An 18,875-nucleotide genomic window follows, 5' to 3' on the forward strand; every position below is an offset into this window, starting at 1 on the left:
GCATCTATATAAGATGTGATTAGTGTCTTCATTGTTTTGTCTACATAAAAAAATTCTAGAGGGACCTTCATTACTTAGTTTGTGGAATCTATTTGTTGTAAGTATCTTGTTTTGGTATGCCAACCATAAAAAGAGCCCAACCTTTGGTAGACATGATAGGTCCCAACACATATTGAGTGGAAGTTCCATTTCATCCCATTTTTGGGAGTTAATGAGGGCTTTATAACTGCTTTTAACACTATACTTGTCATCTTTAGATGCTACGCAAATCAATCTATTGTTCCTCTCTAATTGTTTGATTTTCCTATTTTTGATGATCTTTTCATATTTCTCTTTTGCTGAGGGTTCCAAGTCTAAATCATCCAAAGATTTCCATACCCAGCAAGAAGTGTCATTTGTTGTGATCTTAGTTTTATAATCACTGACCTTGCGACCCCATAGAGTGATTAACTTCTCTTTGAGCTCTATAGGGATCTCCAAGCTGTCTATGGGAAGTAGCCCATCCCATGAGTCCTCCTAGAATAAAGCTTCATCTCCTTTATCAGTGTCCCATGTGAGGTATTTAGTGATGAGGGCTTTGCACCTAATAATAAACTTCTAGCTCGTTGATTCTTTAGGGAGAGTCTTCATCCTAAATATGGAAAAGGGGTCCATAGCATTAAGATACTTACAATATATAATCTTATCCCATTTTCTATTTCTATTTACAAAGAGGCTCCATATTAGTTTGGCCCCAAATGCTTTGTTTAGCTAAAGTAAATTTTTAACACGTAAACCTCTAGAATCCTTTGGTTTGCAAATGTTTTCCCACCATATAAGTGGAATACTTTTAGAGAGCTCACCATTATCCCAAAAGAAGTTTCTAAAAAAAATTTCAAGCTTCTTATTGATGATCTTAGGAAGTGGGAGACAGGATAAAGGATATATAGGGATGACAGACATAACAGATTTAATCTTGACAATTTTACCCGCTTTTGAGAGCCATCTATCCTTCTAGCTACCTAACTTGGATTCTAATCTATCCAATATGTTTTGTCAAACCTTACTAGATTTGCTTACTTTTTCTAGATCTATACCCAAGTACTTTTAAGGAAATTCACCCTTCTTATAACCCATGATTTGACAAATCTACTTTTCTATTTTTGGTTTTTGGTTTTGGACTAATATTTAGTGCTGCAAATTGTTGATGAGTAATAGGAATGCTATCTATAATGATAATACCCTTGATATCCCCTTTGTTATAAGCTTCAGTGAGAGCTCTCCTGAAGGCTTCTGCCATAATGATAAATAGGAATGGGGAAAGTGGGTCTCCCTATCTAATCCCTCTTGACATTTTGAAGAAGCCCTCTGGGGTACTATTTACAAGGACTAAGATCTTGGTGGTTGAGATACATTAATAGATGAGGTTGATCCATTGGTGAGAGAAACCAAAAGCTTCAAGGGTTTTACATAGGAACCTCCAATCCACCATGTCATATGCTTTTTGAATATCTAGTTTCATGAACATGCTTGCCCTTTTATTCTTATATGCTGAGTGGATTGTCTCTTGGATAATAAGTATATCATCTAGGTTTGATCTTCCAAGAACAAAACTGGTTTGTTCTTCAGAAATAAATTTTGGAAGGATTTGTTTTAGTCTATTCACTAAAATTTTATAAATAGTGTTGCATAAGGCTATTGGTCTGAAATCCCCAGGATTATCAGGGTCCTCTTTTTTTGGGAATCAGAGTAAGAAAGGTATGGTTAATTTCAGATAGCAATGAGCCACCATTTCTAGAAGCTTCGATAGCTTACGAGAGGTCTTCACCCAAGATATCCCAACATTTTTGGTAGAAAAATGTCTGAAAACCATCTGGACCTGAAGATTTGTCAAGATTCATATCGAATACTACCAATCTAACTTCTTCATCTGATGAGACTACTTTAGGAATAACTTCAAGCATTTTTGATCAGGCTATCTTATTGGAATAGTCATAATTATTCAATATACTCTAAAAGTGGTCAACTAAAATTTTAGAAATTTTAACCTGATCCTTAGGTGATCTTTAATTTTGACTATTTTTCTTTTAGCTCTATTATGGAGGGTGGAATTGTGGAAGAACTTTATGTTATGATCTCCTTCATCTAGCCATTTTTCTTTAGACTTTTGTCTCCAAAAAACTTCTTCCTTAGCCAAAATGTTTTCTTGTTTGGCGAGTAATTCTTTTTCCAATAGATAGCTCTTATTATTCATACCCTTTTTTATTACTTTTAAATTTAGTTCCTTCAGTCTCTCCTCGATTTCTAGTTTTTCTTTGAAGATGTTATTGAAATGATCTTTATTCCATTTTAGAATGTTTTCTTTTAGCATTTTCATTTTTGAGACAAAGATATACATTTTAGATCCTTTGAAGATACCTTGACTCCACCAATATTTTATGCGTTCTAGGAATTTTGAGTCTAAAAACCACATTTTTTCGCACTTGAATGAGTTTCTCACTAGTTTAGAAGGTTTAGATAAAGCCATTCTTACAAAAAAAAGATCAGATCCAGCTATAGGCAAGATTGCAGAGTGGATGTTGATATTAATTTCACTTAATTCACCTTTGAGGAAAAACCTATCCAACTTCTCAGTTATATACAAGAAATCCTTCCTTTTATTATTCCATGCATAATTCCCGTTATTAAGCGGGATATCAATCAGATTATTGGAATTATACCAATGTTTGAAGTCTTTAGAGGCTTGGGAGACTCGTTGAATACCTCCAATTTTTTCATCAATATTTAAAATCGTATTAAAGTCTCCTCCTAGAAGGATTAGATCATCCTTGTGGCTGTTAAAAAATAAAGTGATTTCATCTCATAAGCATTTCTTGTTTGTATTGTAGAATGAACCATATATGTTCACCAGAATAAACTGAAGATTGGATTTAATGCTTTTGACTATTCTACTTAACCAGTTATTATTGGAGATTAAAATTTCTAAATTGGTTTTCCTAACATTCTAGATGAAACCTAAACCTCAAGAAGCCCCTCTAGATTCCTGTAATTTAATATTCCAACTACCTATCCTCTTTTCTAGCTTGGTTCCTTCTTCCTTATTTAACTTAGTTTCTTGTATTAGAATGATTTCAGATTCAAATAGTTTTAAATTTTGTTTTAGTAGTCTTTTTTTGCTAGGGGCATTTAAGCTCCTAGCATTCCACGTAGTGATCTTCATGATTCCTTGGGAAGGACCTTCCCCTTCCCTATTTTGAATAGCTGGCTGATCTTTTGCTGCTCTCTGGCCCGACTCTCTACTTCTCTGAGGTCCTTGAGGGATTTTCTACCTCTTTTAGATTTCACCCTACCATAATTAAGGGATTTAACTCCTTGATTCATTAGTATGCCCAACTATTCTATATTTTTTTGTGTACTTATGGAAATCTCGAATTGATTACCTTCTTTATCATCCATGTCTTTTCTTTCCAGCTCTTGTAATATCTGCTCTGCTATGCTTCGCTGGTCCTTTATGGCTCTATCCTCTGCATTAGTTAACCTCCTAATCTCAATTTCCTCAAAGTCCTTGTCTAGCATAATTTCTGGAAGAGAACTATTTGTATGTGGAGTTTCCTCTTTTTTATCATCATCTTCTATCTTTAATAGGTCTCTTTTAAGATTTTCATAGGTGTAATTATCTCCTCCTAATTTTAAAACTCTCTAGATCAAATTCTCCTTCTATGCTTCACTGCTCTTATCAATGTTTTCAAAGTTGAAGACTTCAATTAATTCCCCAATTAAGGATTCTAGATTGTCTACTTCATTCTTGTCTAGATATAGGTCATCGAGATCTTCCTCCCTAACCAATTCTCCGTGTAGAAAATCTTGAAAATCTTGTGTTAGTAGTCCTTCTATTTTAGTTTGCTCACTACTCTTATCCTTATAATTGCTGCCAAAGAGAGCAGTTGGATCTGATTTGGTTGGTAGCGTTTGTCAAAACTTGAAATAATAACTATTTTCTAATATTATTATTCTTTTTATAAAGTAAATTAATTTTATAATACTGATAATTTTTTTATAATAAAATAATATTTTTATTGAAACAAAATTTTCCCTATATTCTTAGTTTTGAAATTATGATGGCTATAAATCTAGCTTTTACTATGTTTAAAATACTTTTTACAAAAAGCTCTAAATCAAAAATTAGAAATTAATTTTTTTAAAGAAAATGAATGCATGTTTTATCTGGCTGTTCCCCAATTTTTAAATTTTGTAAAAAAAAATTTCGATGGAGGGTTTAGACCTGCGAGGCACGGAGCTTGTGAGCTACCAACCAGCGAAGGCCACCACAAAGACATTTTAGGAACCTGATACGAGCCCACTCGTGCTTAAAACCTCTTTGGCTTAGAGCCAAGGACTGAGGGGCATCCATACCATCAAAGTCACCTGGGGCACGATCCCGACCTCATCCCACCACAAAGACATTTTAGGAACCTGATACGAGCCCACTCGTGCTTAAAACCTCTTTGGCTTAGAGCCAAGGACTGAGGGGCATCCATGCCATCAAAATCACCTGGGGCACGATCCCGACCTCATCCCTTCTTGATTCATTAGTATGCCCAACTGTTCTATATTTTTTTGTGTACTTATGGAAATCTCGAATTGATTACCTTCTTTATCATCCATGTCTTTTCTTTCCAGCTCTTGTAATATTTGCTCTACTATGCTTCGCTGGTCCTTTATGGCTCTATCCTCTGCATTAGTTAACCTCCTAATCTCAATTTCCTCAGAGTCCTTGTCTAGCATAATTTCTGGAAGAGCACTATTTGTATGTGGAGTTACCTCTTTTTTATCATCATCTTCTATCTTTAATAGGTCTCTTTTAAGATTTTCATAGGTGTAATTATCTCCTCCTAATTTTAAAACTCTCTAGATCAAATTCTCCTTCTATGCTTCACTGCTCTTATCAATGTTTTCAAAGTTGAAGACTTCAATTAATTCCCCAATTAAGGATTCTAGATTGTCTACTTCATTCTTGTCTAGATATAGGTCATCCAAATCTTCCTCCCTAACCAATTCTCCGTGTAGAAAATCTTGAAAATCTTGTGTTAGTAGTCCTATTTTAGTTTGCTCACTACTCTTATCCTTATAATTGCTGCCAAAGAGAGTAGTTGGATCTGATTTGGTTGGTAGCGTTTGTCAAAACTTGAAATAATAACTATTTTCTAATATTATTATTCTTTTTATAAAGTAAATTAATTTTATAATACTGATAAATTTTTTATAATAAAATAATATTTTTATTGAAACAAATTTTTTCCTATATTCTTAGTTTTGAAATTATGATGGCTATAAATCTAGCTTTTACTATGTTTAAAATACTTTTTACAAAAAGCTCTAAATCAAAAATTAGAAATTAATTTTTTTAAAGAAAATGAATGCATGTTTTATCTGGCTGTTCCCCAATTTTTAAATTTTGTAATTTTTTTTTTCGATGGAGGGTTTAGACCTGCGAGGCACGGAGCTTGTGAGCTACCAACCAGCGAAGGCCACCACAAAGACATTTTAGGAACCTGATACGAGCCCACTCGTGCTTAAAATCTCTTTGGCTTAGAGCCAAGGACTGAGGGGCATCCATGCCATCAAAATCACCTGGGGCACGATCCCGACCTCATCCCTTATGATGTTGGAGCCTTGCACTCAACAAGACTTGATCCCTAGTGGGCTTTTTGCGAGCCATTGAACTTCTCTAGTAGACCAAGGGCCCATTGACCTGTTCCCCAATTTTAAAAAAGAGAACTTTTATAAAGTAAATCAATTTTATAATAAAATATAATAATATTTTAAATTCAATTTTCTCCATATTTTCAGAATTCAAAGTCTATTAGGCAGGGGTCCCATGGGCACCCACTTCCCTAAAGTAGAGTGGGTGCCGCTGAGATTTTTTAGGCATATTTAAAAAGGGAAGCAGTCCTATGGATTTGTATGTGAATGCATTTTAAAAATTAGCCCCTAAGTTCAAGGAAGATGATTGTCTTGTAAATTTTGGAAAAAAAAAATAAATTTCTTCATAAATTTGTTTAGTGAGATTATTTCATTTTGGTGGGAAAACGAGGAGTAAGTTTGACAAATGGTAGAAATCTTCTCTAAGCTAGTGGGGCTAAATTCAACCCCACCCCATTTTCACCCGTTCAAATTGAGAGGGCTAAGGCTGGGGTCCCATGGAAGCCAGCTTCCTCAAAAATAGAGCTGCACCCGCTGAGATTTTTAAAGAAATTTGTAAGTTGAGAGGTCCTATGAATTTTGTAATTTGAATTTCAGCTCCCAAATTTCAGGAAAATTTTTTTAAAATTTATTTTATGATAAAAGACTTTTTAAGTTTTAAAGTCTCAGTTTTTGACAAATGGCTAGATTTTTCCCTAAGCTGGTGGGGCTATTTCTAGCCCCACCCCATTTTCATCTGCTTCCTAAAAAAACAAAGCTCCTATTATGAAGGGAAACATTCTAATTAAACCTGTAGCCCCTCAAAAAAATTCTTATGGAACCACCTGAACCTAAAAAATAGACCTGTACCCCCCTCTCATGGGACCCCTGCCTAAAAATTTGAAGCTCCTAGATTGTAGTAAAAGATTTCAATTAAAGATTTACCCCCTCTAAAATATTACCATGGAGCCACCTGCTCCACAAAAATAGAATTCAAACCCCTCTTATAGGACCCCTACTTTAGTCATAAACCTAGCTTTTTCATATTTAAACTTATAAATTGGAATGAGTTGAAGAGAATTTCTCACAATTTCTAATATTGTACGGAATTCAATCCAGATTGCGTCTGTTGGCTTATCAATTCGCACAAATTCTGGCATGGAACGCAGGAGTTGGAGTCTCGACCGTAATGCCAGAAACAAGATGGTCATAAAGATGTAATTTTTTTAACTCTCATTGTTCTTTTCTCCTTGCCTTCTCTGGGCTGCATGTTTTTGTAACAACTAGTTCTATTTACAACATTCTTTTCCCATTTCTGGAGAATACCTCTCTCTATGTTTCAGAATTTCAGTTGCAATCGTATGACATATATGGTTTCTCTATGCCCAACCCACAAAATCTGATCATTCTTTTTTGGGAGGATACCTCCGAATTTTCATTTGAAAAATTAGGTCTCCGCCAAGAATGATTTGAAATCGTGTTTTCTTATGATATGATTGTCCTTAAAAACTCGAAAATGGAGGTGCTGCTTTTTGTTGAACAATCTCTAGCAGAATTGTAATCCTAAACTGTTATAAACACAATTCTTTTCCACCTCTTTCTCATATTAGGTCTCTCTACATCCATGCACTTAGCGACGAAGTTTAAATCTGATATTGTTTAACAATAGAGATAGTCCTATTTGTCGAAGATCCATTCAAGGGACTAGTCTATTTGAATCAAGGTTGAATTCCCATGGCTAAATTTCTGAGCTGACAGAAATTGGAAATTCCGTGTTCCACTAGGATGAGTCTCTACCATTTATCCCTTGCCCTGATTCCCTGTCCCCATTTCTGTGCTGTTGTCCTTTATATACGGTTTTAGGATTATGGGGGTATTCTTAGGCTTATCCTTTTCTTGGAACTTGGGTGAATGGATTATAGGTAATCTTAGAATTTTTCTGTATTCAATTGTGTCACTGTTTTTTCATCAATGTTTCAGATCTATCATCATATTCTCTATCAGTCATTCTGAAGATGGATCACAGACTGTGATCCAAAATATTAATGAAAAAACAGTGACACATTTGAATCCAGAAATATTCTAAGATTATCTTTGGATTGTGAAGATCTGCTCTATTATGAAATATAGATGATTTTCTCCAAGGATTTTAGAATGTTGTTAAGATTTATTCTTTATAGAGGTTTGGTCATCTTAAGCAGTTGTTGCTCTGCTTTATTGTCAATCCTTTTGGCCACACTGGTAAATTCGTACTTCTGTATTGGTTGAGGTTCATCAACCTAAGCATAGAGCTTCTTTGAGTGTTGAGCCAGTGCAGAGCAATTCCTTTTAGTTTTTATAGGAGATAGATACAATGTTGAGGGCTAAGATTAATGAGTATTTTCAGTTCAAAATAATATTTTTGGCAGTATCTGTTTGTAGGTCTGCATCACTCAGATCTGTTGTTCTGATTGGAATGTTTTGTTTAGCCTACCATGCAGTCGGTTTTATTTCTCGATTGTAGAATTCGTTCATGATGGTCTAAAAATTTAACAAGCCAGAAAAAATGACTTTGTGCTTCCTAGTTGAAGGTGTAATTGGTGAATGGATGATGTGTTTTTTGTTGAAACTAGAGCCCAGAAACTAAAGATGAAATACAATAATAAAGAAAACATTAGAGAGAAAATAAACACTAGAGGATATCATGGGAAAGCCCTTTTAGAATGAAGGGAAAAATCCAGCCACACAACAAAAGATCATTTTATTGATAATAACAGCTAAAGTGTACAATATCTCTTGATTGATGCAAATATATAACAATAGGAGACACTCTTTACATTATAACTGAAGGTCTCTTGAGATTCCCATAACTCCTATAATTAATTATAATTCTTCGGATATTCATGCCTCAATGCATGTGAATGACACATGCCATTTACATTTAATATTACAAATTAAACTTAACTGACCTTTTCAGCTGAAGATGACAATAACGGTAATAACGTCAATATTTCGAGAGATAAAGATCTCTATGGCAGCTACAAACTTTAACACTATGGAGGGAGGGAGGTTAAGCTCATATAATGTAGATCATTACTTCTACAGTTTTGAATTTAAAAGTCGGAGAGTAGTTTCAAAAATGCAAAACTATTATTGCAAATAACTTACATATGCAGAAGTATTTTTAAAGATCCAAGAGGCTAAACATCTGAGGTAGGTGTAGATAGCCTAAAATAGTTTTGAATAATGCTAGTGACAGGTTTAGGTTGAGAAATGGACTGAATGAGTCCTGTGGATGTATGCAAGAATGTACAAGACAATGGGTATAAAAAGGTATGTTGAAGATTGTGAGTAAAGTAGGCAGTTGTGCACTATACACTCATAGAACTTGTGCCCATGAAACCAACATACAAAAGGAACTTTAGGGAAGAGTACAGCCAAGTAAACAAAAGAACACACACAGAAGGACAGCCGTTGCCATGCCTAATTTGGCTTGTCAAAAAGCTTGCACATATAAGGATGTATACAATACATCCTTTATATGTGACAATAACTTGGCCTCTTTGTTAACAAAAATAAATAATGAACAATTATGGGTATACAAACCATAAATATGGCTTATATCTCAATTTTTTTTGGTAAAACATTATATTTATATTAATAATAACTAGTTCAAAATAGCTCTCGGAGAAAAGAATCAGAAAAGAAAAACTTCGATCATTGCTTGATACAAAAAAGATGCAGAAGAAGAAATACTGCATCAAGAGAGAGTATCTATCAACACTAATGAATCTTGTCCTTGTGATTCCCAAATCGAGAATATTCTAATTACAAAGAGGCCAAAACTCATATGAATACAATTCATTGTTTGGTGTTGCAGACAACCAAGAGCCAAGCCAAAATCTGTCATAAAAGTTTCCATCATTGATCTTCATCCAAAACTCCAATTGAGACTGTGATATTAGAAAGTCATCTGATGCAAGTGCAATCCAAGACCCTAAACTACATACAATATCTCAAATGAACAAGTGAGATCCATTAAAGTAAAAACATGTGAAATCACAGAGAAGCTGTGATTTACTATCAAATAATATATGAGGAGGGCTCAACATTATTTTAAACATATTCTTTTGTCATAATATTAACCAAGTTAGAGAAATCAAGGAGGTTAAGAGGGGAAAGTAAAGAGTTATCATAAACCCCATCAATACCCAAATTAGCCAGACAATCAGCTAAAAGATTGCCTTCTCTATAAGTATGCATGATGTAACATTCAAAAATTGAATCAAGAAGAGGCCATACTTGATGCAATATATACTGCATGGACCAATTATATACTTGACGTTTAATACATGCATTAATAATAATAGCTGAATCCCCTTCAACATGTAACATATGTATAGATAGTGATTTTGCAAGTTCCAAATCAAAAAGCAAGGCCAAGGCCTCAGCTTTGTTATTAGTACATGGATATGGTTTATATCTTATTAATTATTAGAAAAACATTTCTTTCAATAGTTTCCTAAAATATAAGGTTAATGCGGGCCTTCAAAAATAGAGTAAAAAATCAGCTAGTAATGCAAAAAGTCAGACTTAGGGTGGTGACTTGAGATTTAGAAGATCATACAAACTATCTTAAGTCACCTGCCTCTAACTTACCAAAGCTGATAACAGGGGTTGATCAACTCCAACACCGGTTAAAAGATCAGCAACTTTATTATATTCACGAAAGCATCTAATAAAAGAAGTACCATTGGAAGACTTGTAGACCATCATAGCTTTATATTTAATGACAATGGCATGACAAACTGAAAGGTTAAAGAGAAATTTAACTACATCTTGTAAAATTAAAATAAAACAGAAAATGAAGAAACATTGTAGTATTCATAAAAACAGGGAAAGCACTACAATTGTTTTTCCATGTGAAATGATGAAACTTAGAAACAATTTACAAACATCAATTATAAGACATAAATAAAGCTTTAATGTTACCAGTTTTCCTTAATTCGCCTTATCTGTTTTTCAGTCAGAGTACATAGTCATATATAAAGATCGTAGAATACCAAATAGTCTCTAAGGCAGTGATGAGAGGAGCACATTCATGGTCATCCCCAACCACATTAAAGATACCCAAATTCTCATAATTGATTATTAAATAAATGCTACTTCTGTTTGGCTGTGATTTGCTCTCAATTGCGATCAGGTTTAATTTCAGAAAAATATATGTTGAAAACCTTACCTCTGTCATGCTGCTACTGAAAAATAAAAAATAAATGAAACAAGGATTTGAAGGAGAAGTACTGGATGCATGCAACTGTACCCTAGTTTGATTGTTGTTTATACCCCATTTCTAAAGGCAAAAATGAAAGACAAATACACAAGAAAGAAACTAATTATATTGCCTTACTGCCTTGCTGAATACATTACAATAAGCCTCTATTTATAGAGGTCTGAGAACTCTTTAGAATGCTACCACACTTATTACATAGCACTTAAAATATTAATATAATGCATTCATTACGGGCGGCTAAGTCAAGTGGTTGGAATGGCTGGGATGGCAGATTGTCTGCTACCGACAATGGTGGGAGGTGAGCAGTTATTGCGGAAGGTTGGTGGGCAATTGGTGAAATTAATACCGCCAACACTCCCCCTTAATTTCTACCATTAACAAATTTTACATCAATAATTCCCATTTTCTCTCGTAGATATCCAGTTACTTTTTGGTAATGCCTTAGTGAAAATATCTGCCAATTGATCTTCAGATTTCCAAAACTCAAGGTAGATTTCTCCATTGTTGGTCGATTCTCTGATGAAGTGGCACCTTGTATCAATATGTTTGCTCCTTTTATGGAATACATGATTTTTGGATAATGCAATTGCTGATTTGTTATCACAAAGTATTGGTGTTGGTTCTTGTTGATTATGTTGTAGATCTGAGAGAACATGACGTGCTGTGGAAGTTGTAGCTACATATTCCGCTTTAGTTGATGAAATTGTCACTATAGGTAGCTTCTTTAATGCCCATGACACAGCTCCTGACCCAAGGTGAAAGATATATCCAGAAGTGCTCTTCCTATCATCAATGCTACCTGCAAAATCATTGTCAGTATAACCAATCAAACCAAATTTTTTAGCTTTGGAGTATAGGATTCCATATCCCATTGTTCCTGCAATATACCTTAATATCCTTTTTCCAACTTGCCAGTGAAAATTTTGTGGCAACTCCATGAACCTTGAAATCAAAATGACACTGTACATGATATCTGGCCTTGTAGCTTTCATGTACATTAAACTTCCAACAAGTCTTTTGAACATAGTTGGATCAACATTTGAGCCCTTCTCTTCCTTGCTAAATTTTGTTCCTGTTGCAACTGGAGTTGATGTTGGATTACAATTTATCATTTTAAATCTCTTCAAAATATCTTTTATATACTTGGATTGACAAATGAAGATACCTTTGTCACATTGAATAACTTCAATACCTAAGAAATATCTCATCAACCCCAAATCTATCATTTCAAATTCTTTCATCATTTCTGACTTGAAGATCTCTATTGATAGATTTCTAGTGAATATCAAGTCATCAACATACAAACATACAATCAAAATCTGACCACCTTTATTAGTCTTGACATACAACATGGGCTCACTGTTACTTCTATTGAATTGATTTCTTATTATGTATGAATCAATCCTCTTATACCAAGCCCTAGGAGCTTGTTTCAAACCATAAAATGCCTTGTCTAGTTTATATCATAGTAACGTGAATCGGAATTGTATCGGAATCGGCACGGCCGAATCGAATCATGAATCGAAGGTGAATCGTCGGTGAATCAGCGATGAATCGGCAAATTTGAAAAAACCCTTTAAATGTAAAGATTTTAACAATTTAAGACTTATTTTATGCACCCTTTATTGAATATAACTTAAAAACACTATAACATCATCAAATAGAATCTAACATATATAAACATGAAACATAAAATCCATCACATACGTAACTATGTTATCATTATGTACTAAAATGTAAATTGTATGCTAGCTGAAGTAAATAAAAATCAAATGATCATAATGATTCAAATCATAGAATCAGTAAGATGAAATCATGAAGATCTATAAGACATCAAATCATAAATGTATGTAATATGTATAAATCTAAGATGAAGATCCATGAAAGTTTGAAACATATGTCTATCAGTGATTCAGTATCACTATCAATATCTATACAGTGTAAACAAAATATAAAAACAAGGCTCCAGCTCAAGCCTCATCATCCGCATCATCATCCTCTAGCTCTGTTGTAGCCTCAATCTCAGCCTCTAAGTATCCCGTTTGCCTATGAGAAAGGCGTGTAAGGTAGGTCCTAGAGGACCGTCGAGCCATGTCCCTTGCATGTGCAATGGGCTCACGAATAACATCGCTAGGGCCTACGTCTGTGTGTGCGCGTGTGCGTCTACCAATACCTGAACGTGCTCTAGCTGCCTCCTCTGCCCTGGCCACAGCCTTAGCCTCTACATCCACCTGGTCAACCCACGCGCGGTCTTCCTCAGTGAAGACTAGGTCCACGGTCTCTGTGATCCACTCTGATTCTGGATCAATCTCCTCCAGAATGATCGGAGAGGAGTCAGCGCCCAAAATCTGTCTGATCCTAAGATGAAGGTCGTAATGACCAAAGACAAGATCATTCAACCTCTGCACTGTCAACCTGTTTCTCCTCTTCGAGTGGATGTGCTCGAACATGGACCAATTGCGCTCACATCCAGAAGCGCTGCTCGGCTGACTCAGAATGCGGATGACAATTTTTTGAAGGTTTGGGGTTGTGGCCCCAAACATTTGCCACCATCTATCTGAAATAAGGAAAAAACAAAAACAATTAGTCTCTTTTACAAATTATAACTCTAAAATTAATGCATTATATAATCAACTTTAAGTTTAGAATCTAGATTCATGAACATTGAATATATTATTTAATTTTTACCTGGCTGTAGTGTTGTCTGAGCATTTATGGCCATCTTGCCACAGAAAAGTGGCCCCTCCTTATTGTTGAACTGGTCTAGCTCAACAATCGTAGCAACGCTATTTTCATCGCTACTCAATCTCTGAATCACTGTGTATAAGCCAGTGAGAACCTCCGCATCCTCCTTGAACTCAGGACGGAAACGAAATGCCGGATTCAGATAGTAAGCTGCTGCATGGATGGGTCAATGGAGCTGATTTTGCCATCTCCTATCGATGATGTCTCAAATAGGGCCATACCTCTCCTGCACTCCTGCATATTGGGCTCTAATGGCCTCCTTGGCCCTATCCATGCCCTCATAAATGTAGCCCATAGAGGGCTTCTCCCCATCAGCAGTTCGTAGCAAAGCTACAAGGGGCTCAGTGACCTACATATAAGTAAAACGAAAAATTTGAGTCAAAACTTAAATATAAAATAATATAACTTAAAGTAAAAGCAAAATACTAAATGTTAAATTGCAAGAAATTTACCTTAAGGATTTTTCTAGCGGGTTTTCAAAAACCATCCTCATCAAATATGCAATCCGTCACATCTAACCCTATAGTGGTCGTGGCATAGGAAGAGCAAATCCACTCCTGCCCAACAAACATGCTCCTCAATCCATCCCTTGATGTCAACAAGGACTGCAAGGTGAGGAAATTCGAGGCAAACCTCGTGATACCTGGGCGAGCTAACTCCTTTCCTTTTGTGTACTTCCTCGTTGTGCTAAGGACAAATGCATGATTATAAATGAATTTGCATATGTTTTTTGTCCTTTCCACACATGACTTGACAAACTCAAGTTTGCCAATTTCCTCCAACATGAGGTCAATGCAGTGTGCCGCACAAGGGGACCAAAATATGGTGGGGTGCCTCTCCATCAAAAGTTTACCTACAACAATTTTAAGTCAATTAGAAACTCAAATTTCAAAATTCAAATAAATTTATTTTCAAAACTTGAAAAGTTAAAAGTTTACCTGCTGTAACATAATTTGCTGCATTATCCGTCACCACCTGGATCACATTTTGTTACCCCACCTCTGCTATAACTTCCTCAATAGCGTCACATAAATATGTGGCATTTTTCACATGTGCCGAAGCATCAATGGATTTTATGAACATGGTATATCCTACAAGTAACAAAACAACGAATTATAATATTAAATGGATCATTAACGAATTAGCATTCAACAAATCAAAATTTACAATTATGTATGTAGGAAAGTAGAATGATCAATCACCTCCACAGGATACAAGAAAATTGAGGAGTGTTCTATTCCTCCTATCGGTTCAACCATCAGTCATGATGGTGCAACCCTTTGCAATCCATTCCTTTTGGTTCTCCTCGAGGCAACCCTCATGTCCTCTACCATCTCATCCAGGAGGTATCCGCTCAACTCAGCCTCAGTTGGGGCTTTAAACCCCGAACCACAAATAGCAACCGCATCTATCATATTCTGCCAATAAGGAGCCCTGTCACAAATAAAAGTTTAGATGTCAAAGACCCAAATTATAAAACAAGTAGATATAATTAAAGTTTTACTTTTACTTTTAATTTTAACTTTAAAGAAAACAAAGAATAAAGAATGAATTACCTGGCTGCAATAAATGGAATGTTGCAAAAGTACCAAAATTTGCATATCTCCTTTCTGGCAGCATCGTGAATCTCCTTGTTCAAACCCATGCCCTCAAGCGTGGGTTGGGAAGCAGGAGTAGTGTGGGGCACAAAGTAACTATCCATTCTGTTTTTCCGCACTCTAGGTTGCAATAGGTTGGTGTGGGACTCTGTCTCAGTATGTGACCGACTAGCACTAGCACTAGCACTAGCACTAGCACGAGCAGAAGAACTAGGATAAAAAGGAGGCCTAGAAGAACCCTCTCCAACACAACCTACGGATGCGGAAGCTGATGCAGATGTAGATGTGGATGCGGCTGCGGATGCGGGAACATGGGAGCCAATACCCCTTAACCCTTCAACTTGCATTTTCCTATTTGCTTTGTGTTTTTCAATTTTTTCTAATGCCATTAAGCAAGTGCGTTTTGCCTCAGGAGTTTGGTGAGTGCAAACTGGAACATCGTGTCTAGGTATAGCAGCAATGTGGAATTTCAATCTATAAATACCCCCAGAAGTTATTTTTTCTTTACAAAACATGCATTTTGTTTGATATTTGGTTCTTCCAGGAAACTCTTCATTATATTTCCAACATTCATCTTTTTTACCCATTGGAATTTGCGAAAAATGAGAGCAAAGGCTGCTGCAATAATTTTTTTAGTGTAAAATATCAAAGTTTGAAGCTAGTAAAAGTTAGAAAACAACAAGCCCTAGCTTGCAACTTAGTAAAAATAAAGAACATTCAAGATTTACTCTAAAATTTTTGAAAACTATAGAAATTTAACAAAAAACGCATAATACACTAAAAGTTTAACAAAAAATGCATAATACACTAACATGCAAGAAAAAAATAAGCACTTACCTCTTGCAAATGAGTTGATGAGTGTTGATATTGGCTCCTTAATGCTCCCAAAGCAATTGATGGGCTCCCCAAATGGCCTGTTGATCTCTTTGGTGCTCTTCCTTCTTGCCGGTTGGAAACCTATAGCTTTTTTTTTCTCTTCTTCTCTCTCAATTTTCCTCTCTTCTACTCATGCTTAACAAATAGAAGGCCCTTTAGGGTTATAACAAAGAGAATAGGTCAAAAACAAAGTAAAAAAAACAAGTGATTTAAAAAAAAATTTCAACTTCCCTTTTTACACGCCGCGGGCGATTCATACATGATTTTTAAAGGCGATTTTGGCGATTTTTCCATGAATTGCCTGAATTGGTAATACAGGCGATTCATGGCCTAGAAATCGACGATACCGATACACGATGCAAAAAAAATCGCACAGCATGAATCTTGTTGCGGAATCACCGATTCAGGCGATTCTCGTTACTATGGTTTATATACTTTGTTTTCATGCCCACAAACCTCATAACCAAGTGGTTGTTTAACGTACACCTCTTTATCAAGAAAATCATTCAAAAAAGATGATTTTACATCCATTTGATACACTTTTCAATCATTTTGTGTGGCTATTGCTAAATTAGTTCGAACTGTGTCAAGTCTAGCAACTGGAGCAAATGTTTTATTATAATCAACTCCATATTGTTGTAAAAAAACTTTAGCAACTAGCCTTGCCTTATGCTTAACAATTTCACCTTTTGCATCAAATTTAGTTTTGTAGACCCATTTGACTCCTATACATTCTTTTCCTTTAGGTAAATCCATTAATTCCCATCTTTTATTTCTTTCAATAGAGTCAATTTCTTCACTCATTGCCTTGATCTGTTTATCTTCTTTAGTTGCTTCGTCAAAATACAATGAATCACAAGAAAATAAAACAAAATTGGAGCATATGTCTACATTCTATTCTTCTTGATCATATATATCTTTTAAGCTTCTTGTTTTCTTACCTTGGTTTTGAGAAATGTAGCATCTGATTTATCACTTACACTTGAACTTGGAGGAAGGCTCTTTGCACAAATTTCCTTGGTGGAGTACTAGGTGGTGTTTGAGTACCTTCTCCTTTTGATTCATCTTCACTTTGCAATATTGGTGCTTCACTTGTGACTTTTTTGTTAGCATTTCCATCCCATGAATCTTCTTCTTCAAAATTAACATCCTTGCTAATGATCAATTTCTTTGAAACAAGGTTGTTCTTCACCATAACCAATAAAAATACATTTTTCACTTTTATCATCCAATTTTCTTCTCAATTCAGATGGCATCAATGAATAAGCAACACATCCAAAAACTTTAAAATGAGATACATTATGTTTCTTACCATTTCATGCTTCTTGTGGAATTTTGTTCTTAACACTCTTTATAGGACTCTTGTTCAAGATGTACAAGCACATACTACTGCTTCTGCCCAAAAATCATTAGATAAATTTTTGGCCTTCAGCATACTCCTTGCCATTTCCACTATGGTTTTGTTCTTCCTCTCTGCTACACCATTTTGTTGTGGTGTGTACCTTGTGGTAAATTGCTTCTTAATTCCATGGCATCTACAAAAGTCTAGAAACTCATTAGAATTGAATTCACCACCTCTATTAGATCGTAATACTTTGATGTAGAGGTCGCTTTGTTTTTCAACTAAAGTTTTGAACTCCTTGAATTTTTCAAAAGCTTCACTCTTTTGTTTGAGAAAGCATATCCAAGTCTTCCTGCTAAAATCATCAATAAATGTTAGGAAATATATACTTCCTCCTAATGATGGAGTTTGGATAGGTCCACATATATCAGCGTGAACTAATTCCAATGGTGTTCTTGCTCTATTTTAACCTCCTACTGGGAAGCTTTCTCTATCTTGTTTTGCCAATATACAACTTCCACATGAACTTGGTGGTTGCACTATTTGAGGCAATCCTTTCACCATATTTTTCTTTTGTAACAAGCTCAAAGCATCAAAATGAAGAGGACCATACCTCAAATGCCATAGCCATGATTGATCGGAGAATACTATCCTCAAACTAACTTCCTTTCCTCCTTGAATGCAATGAATCTGGAGGGGGAACATTCGATTTTGTGTCATGTTGACCCTTGCAATTAACCTGCCACTAGGATTTCTATCGAAGATTGTGCAAACATCATTATCAAATGAAACTTTGTAACCATTTTGTACTAGTTGACCAACACTGATGAGATTGTGTTTTAATCCAGACACAAAATACATATTAGGAACATATCTTTTTCCTCCATTTTTTGTCAAGACATTAATAACACCTTTTTCCATTACAAAGACTTTACTGTCATTTCCTAGCATTACTTCCAATTTTATAGAATCATCCAAGCTAGAAAACAAATCTTTATTTCTAGTCATATGGTTACTACATTTACTATCTAGGAACCATATATCACTAAAACTTTCTTTAGCAACATTACAAGTTACGAATAAACTTCCTGAATTGTTATTAGATACATCTGAGTAGTTAGCACCATTCCTTTCAATCTCGTCTTGTTTCTTTCTACATTCACTTGCAAGATGACCAAATCTCTAACAATAATGATATTGAATTCAAGATTTATCAAACCTTGATAATGGATGCTGGAATGGACTTCTCCCACGTCCTTTGTTCGAACTTTGAATGGATTGATTTGTTATTTCTTCTTGATTTGGACTTCCACGTCCATCTATGCTTCTACCTCTTCGTCTTCCTCTATAGTTTGATCTTCCTCTTCCTCTGCCAAAAGTTACA

General features: G+C 35.2%; 2 protein-coding genes across 3 annotated transcripts in view; one reads left to right on the forward strand and one right to left on the reverse strand.

Annotated features, from left to right (window-relative positions):
• The first annotated feature begins 6,721 nt into the window (after positions 1-6,721).
• Positions 6,722-18,875, forward strand: part of LOC149531599 (mediator of RNA polymerase II transcription subunit 15a-like) — a 31,833-nt gene continuing 19,679 nt past the window's right edge. For both annotated transcript variants that reach the window (XM_089809839.1, XM_089809840.1), the window contains exon 1: positions 6,722-6,878. In XM_089809839.1, coding sequence (XP_089665965.1) covers positions 6,820-6,878 — 59 coding nt within the window. In that variant the 5' untranslated portion in view covers positions 6,722-6,819. The remainder of the gene's footprint in view (positions 6,879-18,875) is intronic.
• LOC149531600 (uncharacterized) lies at positions 14,938-15,662 on the reverse strand. Its single transcript, XM_089811159.1, has 2 exons — positions 15,232-15,662; positions 14,938-15,109 (listed from the first exon to the last, which is right to left on the reverse strand). The coding sequence occupies exons 1-2, from the start codon at positions 15,660-15,662 to the stop codon at positions 14,938-14,940; spliced, it is 603 nt and encodes a 200-aa protein (XP_089667285.1).

This window comes from Cupressus sempervirens, chromosome 11 (assembly GCF_028749045.1).
Source record: "Cupressus sempervirens isolate cs-2001-9-10 chromosome 11, ASM2874904v1, whole genome shotgun sequence".
NCBI lineage: Eukaryota > Viridiplantae > Streptophyta > Pinopsida > Cupressales > Cupressaceae > Cupressus > Cupressus sempervirens.

Coding starts and splice junctions, on each gene's coding strand:
- LOC149531600 (XM_089811159.1), bottom strand. CDS start 15,662: ATGGCATTAGAAAAAATTGAAAAACACAAAGCAAATAGGAAAATGCAA. Junction 15,110..15,231: donor ATTCCATTTATTGCAGCCAG/GTAATTCATTCT, acceptor TATTTGTGACAG/GGCTCCTTATTGGCAGAATA.